Source organism: Chinchilla lanigera, unplaced genomic scaffold, assembly GCF_000276665.1.
Source record: "Chinchilla lanigera isolate Chin_1 unplaced genomic scaffold, ChiLan1.0 scaffold00034, whole genome shotgun sequence".
Lineage (NCBI taxonomy): Eukaryota > Metazoa > Chordata > Mammalia > Rodentia > Chinchillidae > Chinchilla > Chinchilla lanigera.
Genome location: NW_004955435.1, coordinates 21,873,897 through 21,890,079, shown reverse-complemented (window position 1 = coordinate 21,890,079; position 16,183 = coordinate 21,873,897). Strand labels below are relative to the sequence as shown.

The window sequence follows — 16,183 nt, the reverse complement described above, 5'->3', positions numbered from 1 at the left end:
TGTGCAGGTATGTTGACAGTTTGAAATTATTTAGTTTAGGAGAAACTAAAATTTCAAAGCTATTGTCATGACTATTTCAGTGACCCCTTTTATGTTGAAGGACAGAAGCTTGAATCACTGGATTCTTTTAATAGTGGGAGATGAGCCTACGAAAGCTAATTTACTGAATTAAAATTTCTATTAAATAGTTAATGAAATTTTCTATTAAATAATTAGAATATGTATATATTTAAACTATACAGTGACCTCAATCCAGATTTGCACTGGTAGAAGATATGTAGCTAGTGGGCCGGTGGCACAGGCCTTGCTTTGAGCACTTGTCTAATATGAGCTCTAGGACAGTTTTGTGTTATTCCTGGTAGACACCAGACCAACTTTTCTACTTAGATGAGGATAAGAATGCTTTTTCTTTTTTTGTCTTTTTTTCTTTTAAAAATAACAGGAGGAAAACATTAACAGACAGACAACCTTTTACAAAATAGCAAAAGAACAGTACAGACAATACAGAGTTACAAAGAAAGTGGTAGGAAATTAACAATGCTTGTTGTATTACATACTGATATCTTCAAAGTGGTTTCTCATGAAAACAGATAGAGACGTGCAATATTGATCAATCAAGGACTCATTGATAGTTTCTTTCAGCAAAGAAATAGAAGATAGTAGAACAACTATGTTAACTATCATGTATATACATACATACAAAGTTGCTCCTTCTTTCCCTTCTCTTTTCCCACATCCCAGTTGCCCTTTACCTTAAGCATTTTCCTTTCATTTCACAGTGTCTATCATACCTCCAAGTTTTTATTAACTCTTTCAGGTTTTACACTAGTGAGACAATGTGGTGTTTGCACATGCAGGTCTGATTTATTTCACTTATGAGTATGGTCTTTCATTGTGACCATTCACCTATAAAAGCCTCGAGTTTATCTTTCTTTATAGCTGAGTAATATTCCATTATATAAAAGTACCACAATTTTCTTAAAGGATAAGAATGCTTTATTTTTCTTTCCTTGCCACCATTTGCTTTTTCATTACAACTCCTCTGTTTGTAACACTTAAAGGAAAATGCAGAGTTGAATCAGCCATAGTTCTACAAAACTCAAATTCTGAAAAAAGAAAGCATTGAGAAAATGCACTATCCATATTGAACCTGACCCCTACCCCTGCAGTGTGAAACTAGAGGGAAAGTCTGGGCAAAAGAGGTAATGGGGGGCTACAAATGATCAAAGTATGTTACGTGCATGTATACATCTGCCAAAATGAAACCCATTAATATACACAATCAAGGAAAAAGAATAAAAGAGCACAAAAGTAAAAAGTTTTTAAAGTATTAAATGATGGAAGAATGTGTGAAATTCAGTCTTCTGCCTTTGACAGAAAAAAGAAAGCGAGGCATTCAGCCACCTAGTAACAAAGCCACAGTTAAGTGGGAGCAGAGCACAGCTGAGAACGCTGGAGCAGACCTCCTATTCAGCAGGGTGTTTTCCTTTCTACCACATCCTATTATCTTTCTTTATCCTTATTCACTGAAGCTTTAAATTTCTTTTCCACACAGAATTTTGTTTGTTCTTCCAATCGATGTTTTATCATTCAAGATCTTGCACATTAACTCTTGATAGGTCTGTATTCCATTTGGAATCAGCAGAGATATTTATGTGTTGGGAGAATCTGGAGAGAGAACCCTGTCTTCCAGGAATGTTAAATGCTGCTAGTAACAGGGAGGAAATGACTAAGCAAGTAAGTTATGCTTTGGGAAGGTGACTAAGGCAATCTAGACACACAGAGAAAAAGAAGCAAGAGCACAGGTCCATTAAGTACGGTGCTGTCATGTTGTTGTTTTGATAGATTTTTTGAACAAAATATGAGCTTCAGCTTCCACATATGTAAGACAGAACTATTTATATGGCCCTAATTGATAGTGCTGCTGAGAACAGTGGCTCCAAGTGATTTGACTACTGTTGTGCCAAAAGAAACGGTTCCGGGGACGTCAGCGCTGGCATTTTGCCTCCCTCTGTGGGAACAAGGAGACCTGCCACCTCGGAAGCTCTCCCTTTTGCTCAAGTGCCCGTGGACATCACTACGCATCTTTAAACCACTGGATGTTTGGTTGTGTGTTAGGCAATTAATGTATTAGAATTACGGGATCTCTCTTGGTGACTGGATTTCCATCACTTTGATTTGAGTTAATTAGAAATGGAGAAAAAAAAAGAGAAAGGGATCAGTGAAAGGGGTCAGATGCTAGGCAAGTGACACTAGTAAAATATGGAGAAAGAACAACTGAACAGATAGCAGCTTTTGACTGTGAAGTCATTGTAATGACTCAAAAATAACCACTTTACACAGATGTCAAATTAACACTGCCCACTGCAGTGAAGAATAGTGCCCATCTGTCCAGCTGGCAACTGAGTAGTCACACAGAATATTTTCATAGAGCTTCCCTTTTGATATAGAAAAACGTTGATCTCAGCTACACAAATGGCTTACACTATAAGAATACGGAACTCCTGATGGAGTATGGAGAGCATTTCAATTCAGTCACTAAAACACTGTGTGGTTTAAGCGTTCTTAATCCTAAAATCCCAAGTCAGAGATGCTCCAAGATCTAAAGCTTTTTGAGTGCTGATGGGATACTACAAGTGTAAAATCCCACACCAGTAAATTTGGCTTCAAGCACAAAATTATTAAAAGCGATGTATAAAATTACCATTAGTACATGTGTATGATGTATACATGAAACAAAAATGAATTTCAGGTTTAGGTTTATAGCCTATCCCTAAGATATCTCACCCTGTATGTGCAAATATTCTAACATAAAAACCCTTAAGAATCCAAAAGACTTCTGGTATCAAGGATTTTACGTAAGGTTATTCAATCGGGAATTAATTTTGTATTCAATCGGTAGTTGTATTTCTCCCCAAGTCCAATGTGCTCAGTGTGTGTGAAACTGAGTCTGTAGTCAATCCCTTCTCAGGTGAGGGCCCAACCATTCACTTATTTTCTTATACCTCTCTTGGCCCCTACCCTCCACTGTGCCATCACCAAGCTCTTAATTTGTTCAAATTCTATGCTTCTTTACCATGGCTTTACTCTGAGCTTTGATCATCTCTCTCCTAGATGACTACAGTGTCCTCCATAGCCTCTGTGTTTTTCTCCACACCACTCTGCACGTAGTAGTCAGAATCATTTTTTTCAAAACATACATCTGTTCATATCAACCTTCTAACCTAAATTCCTTAAAACTCAATAGCCATAATGTACTTGCACTTATGAAAAAGATATTTTTTTAAAAAGCATCATCTACTGATCCTGCATGTTCCAGCTTTTGTTACTTGTCTCTAAATTAGAGACAGTGACAGTGAGAATTAGACATTAGCTCATTAAATAAGGTAATGAAGCACTTTAAGAAAGTGCTTAGGACTTACCAAATACTCAGTGAATGTGCCCGAAGATTATTCCTGTTACCTTTATTACCGCTGTGGCTATAGTTTATGTCACTTTCCCTCTTTCCCTTTGCTGTTCTGACTTCATTGATCTTTAGTAGTTTTCAATCAGACTGTACTTTTGCTTGCCAGACATTGCTCCCTTGTCTTGGAAGACTCCTTCCCCACCTTGGCTTCTTAGTTATTTGTATTTACCTCTAAGATTTCAACTTATATAGCACTTCTTTAGGGAAATTGTCTTTGGTATCTATAGCAGGCTGTATACTCTTCATGTGTACTCTTGTTTATTTATGTCATGCTTTTATGAATATCTTCCATTTATATTTTATCACTTTCCCTTGTGATTAAATACCTGGGTCTAGACATGTGATCTTGTTCATATTTGGTGACTGAATGAATAAATGGACTCTGCAAGGTACACTATCAAGGGATTAGTATCATTGTGTTTGTCAATAATTCACCAGTTTTGGTCTAAGTTAAAGAGACAAGAGTTTAACAAAAATAAAAAGAATAAATAGCATGGAACAAAGAAGACAAGTATTTTGGTAAAAATAATGAAATAGCACCCCCAAAATCTTAACTAGAAATTATAGAATTACATACAAGATGGGAGCAATTATTTATGGCTTCAGGTGTCTATATATAATTGCATGTGATATGGAGAGCAAATAAAGTGACCTTGAAATTTTAAGAGTTATTTTTTACCCACCTAGTCAATTTGTACTAGTGTTCATTATACTGTTATAGGCAATATTAAATCTTTCTGGACAGAATTATGACAAGAATAGATAATTAGGGGAGGAAGGATGGAGAAAGGTTGGCCAAGGAGTCTAGGTACCCTATTGCACAGTAGGGTGAGTACAGAGGATAACAATGTACTATTTGTGACATCAATTGGACACACGTGTAAATATCACTTTGTCTTTCTGGTGTGAGAAACTGAAAATGTAAATGAGAACAAAACTGTATACTAGATATTGGAAAATAGGAAAAAAATTTTCAAAAGGAACTGGGAAGAGGGCAGAGGGAAAGGCAGGAAGGGACAGAAAAAATGACAAAAGAAGGATAAAGTGAAAACTGAGCTTTGTGGACAAGGAAAGACAGGGGGGTTGAAAAGAGGGAATGGGAATGGGGAGAAAAAAGAGGAATCAAGATATATCACATACAGATACAAATTCCTGATCATGGATGTTGTTATTATGTATGCCTCATTTGTACTAATGAATTTAAATAAACTGAAAGAAAAACAATTTAAAGAAAGGATTTTGTGAGCCAAGTGTGTTGGTGCATGCCTGTCATCCCAGCACTAGGCAGGAGGATTAGTTTGAGGCCAGCCTTGGCTACATAGTGAGTTCAAGCCAGCCTGAATTCATAGCACGACCTTGTCTTAAGAAAAAAAAAAGAATTTTTTATGTTTTCACCATAAATAAATCATAAGTATTGGAGCAAATGTATTTACTCTGATTTAATCATTACAAAGACTTTGATTTAAATTATTAGACAATGTATGCATGTATTAAAAGACCACATAGCATACCATAAATATCTCATTTTATGTTTTTATTTATCAATTAAAAATAAATTTGCATTAAAAATTAAAGATGGTGAAAAAAGAATAGGTCAACTAACTTGTGTAACTTGTTTGAAGAGGAAGATTGGCATTATTGCTAAGGAAATCTATAAACTACAGTTAATTCTGAGCTCTCTAATAAGATCATATGATTATTCATGTTTACTTCTGCTTTTATTTAGATACTGTTTTTATGCCTGGCCTATTTCATAAAGCCATCAGAGAACAGCCACTTCGTTGTTCTTAGGTGCTCCTCTTTTCATCTGAACCTTTGTTGGTTCATACTTGATTTTCAGAATCACTTTCCTGTCCTGTGTAGATTCTTCTGTTGATGTATTTGTGCATATCTTCCCTCTAAACTTTTAGAAATCTTTTTAAAAAACTGAAACAGTTGTTATTCTATCATCTACATTTTATTCTGTTATGAATGTTTGTATGAAAGTTATCTTTTAAAAAGTTGCCTTCATTTTGACATCATTGTTTAGCTTCTTTTTATTGATCAGACTGAGGTCAGAGGGGCAGCTCTTTTTATTCCCTTAACAATTGAAGAAATTGTATGCTGTTGAAAGTAAAGTAGGTATCTTATCATGTCTTCTTTAAGAAGGACAGGGCTTCTATCAAGTACATAACAGAAATCTCTTGCTACTACTTGTGAAGAATTTACCATATTTTAGGAATCCAGAACTCATAGTTTCCATCTGAAAAAGTGGTCCATAGATTTTTCCTACTACTGTCATTTTCATTTCTCTCTCCTCCAGCTTTATCCTAATATTCCCAGCTCTCTAGATTCTCAGAGAAATAACCTGTGGAATTAGATAAATGTATCCATTAGCATTCTTAGAGTTGTGAGTAAAACCCAAATGGCATAACAATAAAGAAACCCAGGGGCTTTAACTGAAAGGATTCAAGTAGCTGACTTTAGACAAATCCCAACCAGGGGCCCAGCCAATTTTACCCAGGCCAAGTCTTGCCCATTTCTTAACTCTTTGATCTTCTCCATATTGACTTCATTCTCAGGTTTCTCTTTAGCAGTTGCAAGCATCTTTGGCTCTATACCTTTTCAGGTTTTGCTCTTATGGGAAAGGGCATATGCCTGTCTTCTAAGATTCTAGCAAAAACTCCCTGATTCTAATTGGCTTTAACAGAGTTACACCTGAAACAGAGTGGAGGGAGGAAACATGGTATTTTAACTGTGCAAGTCAGAGTTCTATACCTTTCTTGGAGTAAGAATGAAGGGGTGAGAGTGGGAGAGGGTCTTTATCGGAGGGAAATCTTGCTGTTTCCAGGAGAGAGGCATGTTATTTTAATTGACAGCAACAGATGTACACTTTAGAAAGGAAGGCAGTAGAACAAGTAGCAGAGAAAGTAAGTAATGAAAAATAAAGGTGCTATCCACCTAGAGGACATGGTAGGTGTAAAATAGGGCCATCTGTGAAGCAGAAACACATAGACACAACACCAATGTGAAAAGTGAGAATTGAGTAATGTAGTCAAAGCTATTTTAAAGAGAAGGAGCTTGAATCTATGCATATCTTTAAACGAAATATACTAAGAGTCTAAGATTGAAAGTACACAGTTCCCATTAGCATTACAAATATTCATATTTGCATTGTGAGAAGGGGGTACCGTTAGTTGAGAAGGAGAGTACTGTGCTCATTAAAGTTTACGATCACTGATACTCTCTGGGTTTGCTCCCTGGGATCAGCTCATGGGATGCTGGTATTTTGCCTCTTAGCCATTGGAAAGCTTCAGGATACATAGTGAATTACACACCTCAGGAACAGATGCCATTGACATATATGAGAGAAGAGTCTGGTTTGAGGAACCAAATAATTGTATGGAAATTTATGCTTCACTAGCCCAGATGGGGTTTTATCTTACTGGTTTTCAATGTTTTTTTGGGGAAAAAAATCACAACAAAATAAATCCAAAAGGAAACTGCTGTGAAAGCTCCCATATTACAATCTGGAAGTGATCAATTTAAAGATGCAAAAGTCAGCAGGTTTGGTATTCAGGATTTTCATGGTCACATTTAACTTGTCTTCATGGCACACAAGTATATTCTAGGTTATTGTCCTTGTATGGGATCACTGCTAAACATGTATTGTTTTAGGTTGTTTGGGGTATTAGCTTTGAATATTTCAGCAAGTTAATGTTGGACCTGAATTTTTAATATGTGACTACTCATTTTGGTCTATGAATCAAATAGGATTCAGGGTAGAGAGGCGGTAGAGATTCTTCCAGGAACACTCGACACTATTAAGCAGTATACCTTGATCACCTCTTAGAAGTAGGTTAAGATCAAAGAAGACAGTGGAAAAGACCCCCAAACACCTGCTAAATTTGTCGAATATTTTTTTCTGCTTACTCTGCTTTGTTTGAGCTGAGCTGAGACAGAACTGTAAGACAGTCCATTTTAATTATGGGCCAAGAAGGAGGAGATGATTCAGAGAGGAACAGAGCTGGCATAACTTTCAGGAATATGGCTTAGGTAGGTGCACAGCCATCGTTTGGCCAGGTGTTCCAGCATTCACAGCATGGAGGCTCCATGAACCTACGGGTAACAAGAGAACATCCAGCCCTTGTGACCTCATGCTCATCAATGGGTGCAGAGCCTAAGGTACTGCACTGCACGAATAGAGGTCACACCTTCAGTGCTACCTCACTGGAACCCGAGATTCCTTTCTTTTTTCTTTGTTCCTCTCCGTACAGGGAATGTTTAATGCCTATGTGCTAACTACTGTTTTATTTTGTAATATATATTATTTCATTTATTTCTTGAAACACTCCTAGAAGGTAGACATTTATAAATCCATTTGCATGGTTATGGAACCTGAAGCTGGTGAGGCTGACTTGTAAAAGTTCCATAGTCAGTGGGATAGTTGGGGTGGGACTTGGGTTTGTCTGCCTCGACAGCCCATGTTTGCCCATTAAATAATTTGTTATTGAGACTCTTAGAACATTCAGGATCTAGCAGATACACGGAAGATGTAGGTGAATGGAAGAAGAGGGAACATAGAAAAGAGAGGCAAGCTTCCCTTCGAAGCAGCTATGGCCCTTTCTGTATGAGAACAGCCTGGCCCCCACTCTGCCTTGCTTTTCTCTGACGAGTGGTCTCTACTCAGCCAAGTGTTGAAATGCACAGAGAGGGCAGGCTGCTTCATTAAGTGTATTTAGCACTTGATTGGCATTCCCAATCTTGTTTAGCAGTTGACAAGCTATTAGATCATAAGAGAATAGACCTCTTAGTACCTCAGTTTGCTTCTCTGCAAAATGAATACCATAGTCTTCTCTCTGTATGTGGGCTTTGAAAAATAGCTATTATCTGTACTGTGTACTGCAAATACATGAGAGCATTTCTTCAAAGTGAATGGAAGCAATGTGACCTTCTCTTGGACAGGCTTACTCCCCCCTTCAAACACTAGTTCATATGGAGGCTTCCACCCCCTGAAGCTCAGCAGGCCACCAAGTCTCATTTCCAGTGAATGTCATTTAAAAGCCAAAGCAAGCTGACTACAAACATTTTAACATGTGCCTCTCATCTGCACAGCAGAAATCCCTGTAACTTGTTAATAGTTCCCCTTCCCTTTTTTTTTTTTTTTTTGTAGTGAAACCAACTGAGGCCTTAAATCAGTACCATTCATTCCATTCTGGCCATCTGAGAAAACCATTTAGAACTGTGGAAAGTCATCTGCTCCATCTCACACTTCCTGTGGTAGGACTAGCGCCAGTGCTTGAAGGAGCATACCTATACCAGGATAGTACAGCCTGCTGAACAGGTGGTCTCCTCAGGGGCCACATAAACACCAGATCAGGGAGAGCAGGACAGGCTTTCAAAGAGAAGAGACCAGATACATATCTTGTAAAACACAAATCTCTTTACAGCTGGAGTCAAGTTTCTCCATTTGCACTATAGCACTTATTTCAGTGAAGTTCATGGCATTTAGAGTGGAAAAGGAGGAAAATGCGTCTGATGTTTCAAAAAGAAGAAAATGAACCCCTGAGTTTTATGTAAGGCACAGTGGGTTAGCCCAATTTGCTGTTTAAAAACATGTAGCATGAGATGGTCTTCATTCTCCTTCTAGAATCTTCCTCTTCCAGAACTCCCTTATTGTATTAAAATGATTTCTTGGAAGGTACTTGGGAGTGACCGTTCACATTTTATACTGCTTTAACCCTCAGACACAGCTACAGTGTTGAAAAGGACAGAAAAGGAAGCCCAGAAGCTTAAGCCCTTCACTTCACAGCTAAGGAGATTTAAGAGGTGTCCTGCACTGCTGTGGTCATGAGATGGTCAGAAACCCATGGACTTGTTTCCTGGCTTGGGCTCTTCTGTACCATGACTAGCTGCTGGTAGTAGTTATAGTGTTGGCCTTATCTCTGATTGGGGAATAAAAGCAATTTTACCACCCCTATAGGAATTTACATTGTGAGCGAGGTATAAAGAAGGAGAATTTCCCGAGATGACTAAAATCAGCAGCAGATTGTATTGACTATAAATCCAATGGCATCTTGAGCATTCATTTAACCAAGGAAGAAGTGGCATTAGTTGAACTTTACAAAAATGTAACTGTGAAAGAAACTATTAACATAAGTCAAGTTTGTACTTTTAAAGCCGATACTGCTGCCTGCACCTACGGGTGTAGGCTGAGGCTTTTTTTTTCATCCTGTAAAAATTAACTTTGAGTTCCTCTTTGACACATCTGCCTCTTTGTTCACATATGTGGGACCCCTTCCACTTTTCCTAGAACATTATGATTGCTTCTTTTTTATCCCAATGTCTCTAAACCCTGATTTTTTGGATGTTTTAATTTTTTTATTTTTTTAAAAAAGAACAAAAACAAATACAAAACAACAGAAAAACAAAAATGATACAGAATTTGAAAGCAAGATTATAGGAAATTAACAATGGTCATTGTGTTACATATTGTTATCTTCAAAGCAGTTGCTCAGATTACCAGATATAGGTATGCAAGACTGATCAATTGAACATTAACTGTTCCTTTCAATAAACTAATAGAAATTAGTAGTAGCTCATCAATAAAGACCTTGTTCCTATTCCTTTCCATTTAAAATGTCCTCTACCCTTTTATATAACTGGTGAGATTCTTAGAGTTCCAACAAGTATTGTGGGTGAGCTAAAGCTTACCATGACCCTGTGGTATCACAACTCTCACTCCTTATGGGAAAATACCATAATGGTGAGTGAGGGAATTTGAATCCTCGAGGGAGATTCTATATGCAAGGCAAAGCAGCCTCTCATTCTGGACTTCAGCGAAAGGTTTAGCAGCCCCATCACTCATGCCTCTAACTTCCACTGGGAAGTGGATGCTGCCCTGTTGCTTCCCGGCTCAAGAAGGAAGACTTGTGGAGATCATTGTACAGCTTTGTTAAACTGAGAACACATTTGAAATAGGTTGGATTGAACTGTCCCTTACTCTGTTAGTGCATTAATCACCCATCCAGCTGTTACGTCCACATTTCCTAAGATCAACTCTTTCAAATACAGATTCACAGACTTTCAGAAATGGGAGAGATTCTGTACATCTTCCAAATCACAGCATGATCTCTGGACCTGAGAAATCATAGAAATTCAAATTCCCAAGGACTTTCCTAAACCTAGACTCAGACACTCTGGGGACAGAGTCAGCCATCTGCATTTAACAAGCCCACCATCTGATTCTCACGTATACTCAGGTTTCAGAATTGTAACTGTGGGTATGATGAAGTGTGAAATCCAGGTTGTATCATTAGCTCTCAATCCTGGTGGAACATTGGCATCACCCGAGGGACACGGAAATCCCATGCTCCGAAATTCTCCTTCAGTTGGGTGGAGGTAGAATCCAGGAATGTCAGCATTTTTCAGTGTCAGGTTATCTTTGCCTGAATACCACTGATCTAACTCAATCTCTCATCTCTGGATGAAGAAACTGAAACCTATAGAAGGTAAATTAGGTGTCCTGGGTCATAGGGGTGGTTAGTGTGGCAGAGCTGTGCGTAGAAGTCCTCATCTCCTGACTTTCAGGTCAGTTTGTGGACAATTTTGTCCTCCCAAATGTGCAGAATCCAGAGACTACAATTATAGCTTTTATTCTAGTCTCTGAAACTGGGAAGATACCTGTAGAGAAGATCAGCAGAGCCTTTAGATCATACTTTCTTTTCTGGTTAGCCTTGCTTTATTCTAACCTAGTTATTATAAATGGGTTTATGTGTTTTTCGTACAACAGAACTTAAATCTGATGCCCCAGATCTCATCAGCTGCGCCCTTCCTCTTTATTTTCCCACGCCTCAGTCCTGATTTGGTACCCTGTGCTAGTACCCCATCTCCATTGAGATAACTTTCCTACTTTGATATACTACATTTTGGGCTAAAAGACTAAAGATATGAACATGAACAATCACTCGTTAAGATGTGTATGTAGTGCATTTCCAGTGAGGATAGGAAAAGTTGAGCTGGTAGGTCTTAAAGCTGATCACTAGAGATCTTACTAAAAAGTAAACTTGTTTTTGTTTTAATGTTTAGATCTTGGATCCATTTTGATTTTATTTTAATGCATGGTGAGAGACACGGGTCTAGTTTTAGTCTTTGGCATGTGAAAAGCCAGCTTTTCCAGACCATTTATTTACTGAAGAAATTGTCTTTCTTCCAGTAAATGTGTTTGGCCCCTTTGTTAAAGGTAATGTGGCTGAGTGTGTATGGAGTTGTTTCCACATCTTTTTTTTTATTTTAAAAGGAATAAAAGATAAATAGTGAAACAGGTTAGTAGGACAGTAGCTTTGTAGCATAATTTTAAGTCAGGAACTGTGATGCCCTGTCTCTTGCCTTTTTGTCCTAGGATTGTTTTTGCTATTCTAGGTCTCTTCTGGTTCCAAGTGAATTTTATGATTGTTTTCTGGAGTTCTGCCAGGTATATTAATGGTATTTTGATCAGATTACATTAAATCTGCATAACAATTGCGGGAGTATGGCCCTTTTCACTACACTGGTTCTTCCTACACAAGAGTGAAGAATACCTTTCCATTTTCTATATCCTCTTAGATCTCCTTTTTCAAAGTACTGTAATTTTCAATATATAGGTATTTTACTTCTTCTGTTAGATCAATTCCTAAGTATTTCATTTTTTTGGATGCTATTTTGAAAGGTGTTGTTTCCTTAATTTCTCTCTCAGTGTGTTTCTTGTTGTACAGGAATGCTATTGGTTTTTGAGTGTTGACTTTCGATCCAGCTATGCTACTGTCATACAACAGATGCAAATTAAAACAATGCTGAGATGCCACTTCACTGCAGAAAGAGTGGCTATTATCAAGAAATCAACCAATAACAAATACTGTAGGGGCTGTGGGGGAAAAGGAACCCTTCTCCACTGTTTGTGAAAGTGTAGACTGGTGCAACCACTGTGGAAATCAGTGTGGATATTCCTCAGAAAATGAGGATAAAAGGTTCCATTTGACCCAGCTATTCCCCTTCTGGGTATTTTCACAGAAGAATTAAAAACATCATACCACAGTGATATATGTGCACCCATGTTTATAGCAGCACAGTTTGTAATAGCTAAATCTTGTAAACAAGCCACATGCCCATCAACCAAGGAATAGGTAAAAAGAAGTGAAGTTTTTTTTATATAATGGAGTATTACTCACCCTTAAAGAAGGATAAACTTCAGACATTTCTAGGTAAATGAATGCACTTTGAGACTATATTGTGAAGTGAAATAAATTAGTTACACATGTATAAATATCACATTGTTTCTCTTGTGTAAGAAACTGAAAATGTAAATAAAGACCAAAGTGTATAATAAGTATTGTGAAATAGGAAAAAAATTGTTCAAAAGAAAGGGGAACTAGCGAGGGGGAATGGGAAAAGTAAGGGATATGAAAAAAACCATAAAAGAAGGATAAAAAAGTGGAAACAATGCTTTGTAAATAAGGAGGGGAAGAGGATTGTAAATAAGGAGGGGAAGAGGGAGGGGAGGGGAATTGGGAAAAAAAGAGGAATCAAAATATATCATGTATAGGTGCAAATTCTCTATGATGAATATGATCAGTATGTATATCTAAATTATACCAATAAACTTAATAATAAAAAGGTGAATTTGTGAGATAAGGAAAAAGGATTATTGAAAGTCTTATTATAATTTTAAAAACTAAGAGTTACTAAGGTTTTTACTGAAAAAAAAAACCAGGGTTTAGTACTTGTCACCTTTGTCTTCTCTTTGATGTTTGTATAAGTACGTAGATAGATCAAGTCATTTAGCATTATGTTTTGAGTTAAAAAGAAAAGAATGGTTCTATAAAAATCAGTCCCTCCTGGCCATTTGAGACATCTTCTGTATGGCTTGCATTTGGCTTAGACAAGCTCATCGTACAATACTTAACAGTGTTCATGTTTCATTTTCCAGGGGGCAGCACAGGCACTTCTCCAACCACCTCCAGCACTGGGACGCCATCGCCTTCAGCTTCTTCTCATCTTTTGTCTCCATCCTGTTCTCCTCCAACTTTCCATTTGGCTCCCAACACTTTCAATGTAGGCTGCCGAGAAAGCCAGCTGTGTAATCTAAACCTCTCTGATTATCCACCATGTGCCCGAAGCAACATGGCTGCCTTGCAGAGCTACCCAGGGTTGAGTGACAGTGGCTACAACAGGCTCCAGAGTGGCACTGCTTCAGCCACTCAGCCCTCTGAAACCTTCATGCCTCAGAGGACTCCATCCCTGATCTCAGGAATACCAACTCCTCCCTCATTGCCCAGCAACAGCAAGATGGAAGCTTATGGTGGCCAGCTGGGGTCCTTCCCCACTTCCCAGTTTCAGTATGTCATGCAGGCAGGCAATGCTGCCTCCAGCTCTTCATCACCACACATGTTTGGGGGCAGCCACATGCAGCAGAGCTCCTACAATGCCTTCTCCCTCCACAACCCCTACAACCTGTATGGATACAATTTCCCCACCTCCCCCAGGCTAGCTGCAAGCCCAGAAAAACTGAGCGCCTCTCAAAGCACTTTACTGTGTTCTTCTCCTTCCAATGGGGCCTTTGGAGAGAGGCAGTACCTGCCCACAGGGATGGAGCACAGCATGCACATGATCAGCCCTTCGCCTAATAATCAGCAGGCAACCAACACTTGTGATGGCCGGCAGTATGGGGCAGTCCCAGGCTCCTCCTCCCAGATGTCTGTCCACATGGTGTAAAGGGCAATTCAGACTCCACAGAGCCTATGGCAGTCAAGACTTGGAGTCTCCATAGGTGGATCCTCCTTGCTGGGAGCCCAGTACCTTTGGGAAGCAGAATTGTGTACTTTTTTTTTTTTTTTTTGAGAAGAAAAACATATGCAGCAAGAGATACTTTAAAGCGGCTGAAGGATACTTGCAGTGAATTCCCCACAACTCAGTGGGCTGCCTTCTCAAACCTTAGTTTTATAAACCATTGTCTATGCCAGACTTGCCTTTGAAGAAAATGGATAGTCATTTTATAATAACGTTAAGGGAGATGCTAGTGTGAAGCAGCCATGAAAGGTTACAAACACACATGTGCGACCTACCTATGCACACTTCCCTGAATACTTACATACACATACACATAATGATGCACAAACTCATACATACGCAAACATCCTGCACACTGACTCGGAACTGGGTGAACTCTGTGGAGGGAGGCCCAGAATGGTGCTTTCACCAAGAATCTGTGTACAACACTCGATGAACTGGGCCAGCAGGAGCCATCAGCTTTTCTCTGCTGCAGCTTACGCTGTTTCTGGAATGAATCATGTACCCTGGAGCACCTCTCCACCGATGAGGTTGGGAAGACATCAGTACTACAGCTGAACTTGGCTTCCTGAACACGATGCTTTTAAACTTTGACTCTTCACTCAGTGTGCTGTCATTGGTATTCCTGGTGGTGCCCCTGAAAGAGGGAGTGAGAGAAGCTGAAGGAGAGAGAAAGAACAGAAAGCAGAAAAGACTGGAGAGAAAGACTGAGGAAGAAGGTGTGAGCAATGAGGAGAGTTTTAATTTGCCAAGGAAATGTGTTTTGGTTTGTTTCCCCAAACCTACTGGATGTAGAAAGAATCACAAAGTTACTGAGGGTAAAACCTCTCTGGGACACTGCGCATGGTCAGGGCACTTGTGCAAGGGGTGGGGACAAGGCATGCATCTTGATCCCATAGCTCTATCCACTGTGACCAGAAAAGACGTGCACCACATGGGAAGTGCCATCCTCACAGCGAGCAGCATGGCAGGTGAAAGGACAGGGAAATATGAAGATAGAAGAATTTTATACCCCCCATGGTGATACCAAGAACAGAGGCAGCCAATAAATGCCTGGCTTCAATATGGCAGATCCAGACCCCTGAGAGGGACTATCTCCTGCCACCCTCTGTGGCTGGAGAAACGCTGTCTTGTCCAGGGAATTACAGACGGGTCTTCTATACTTTTTTTTTTGGGGGGGGAGGTGGTATTGGGAATGGAACTCAGGACCTTGCGCTTGCAAGGCAGGCGCTGTGCCGCTGAGCTACATCCCTGACCCTTCTATACATTTTTATCTGCCCATAGATCTCCATTTATATCGAATAGTTCATTGCATTTTGAAGTTTTGGGTTTTTCATCTGTCTTTTTCCCTTCAAGTCCTTTAATGATAAGAAAACAAGTGAAGCTTGGTGAAGTTAAATTTTCTAAGTGGTGTGGAAATGCAAATAATACCAAGTAAAATAATACAGATATTAAGATTTTTGGTTTTGAGGTGTTGTAGATAAATGTATTTATATGCCTAGTGGGGAATCCAATATTTTGAATATTGAAATGGGGGCAATAAAAGGGTGTGTAAAATATGTATGAAGTAAAGGTGTATAAAAATTTGCCCTTATGCACGGAACTATTTCTAAGTGCCAAGCACAGAAAGCCGCTAAATAAAATCTTTGCAATTGTTTTCCGTGTGTTTGTTCATACAAAAAATTAAACAGCCTTGCACATGTGTGTTCTGCCTTACAATATGTGCAGCACTTTTATACCTATTTTACATGATCTTCATACAAACACCATGAAGTAAATATTACCATCCTCATTTTACAAGTAGTAATTGAGCTCCAGACAGATTAAGTGAATTATCTAGAATTGTATAAGTGAGCAGAGAGGGAACTAGGACTTGAAGTCAAGTCTTGTTTTTTTTTAATTTTAGAGAGAAAA

General features: G+C 38.8%; 1 protein-coding gene across 2 annotated transcripts in view; it reads left to right on the top strand.

The window, feature by feature from the left end:
- Tbx15 (T-box 15) overlaps nucleotides 1-15,926 on the top strand; it is a 119,357-nt gene extending 103,431 nt beyond the window's left edge. For both annotated transcript variants that reach the window (XM_005389071.2, XM_005389072.2), the window contains exon 8: nucleotides 13,410-15,926. In XM_005389071.2, the coding sequence (XP_005389128.1) occupies nucleotides 13,410-14,194 (785 nt within the window). In that variant the 3' untranslated portion in view covers nucleotides 14,195-15,926. The remainder of the gene's footprint in view (nucleotides 1-13,409) is intronic.
- The last annotated feature ends 257 nt before the right edge of the window (nucleotides 15,927-16,183 follow it).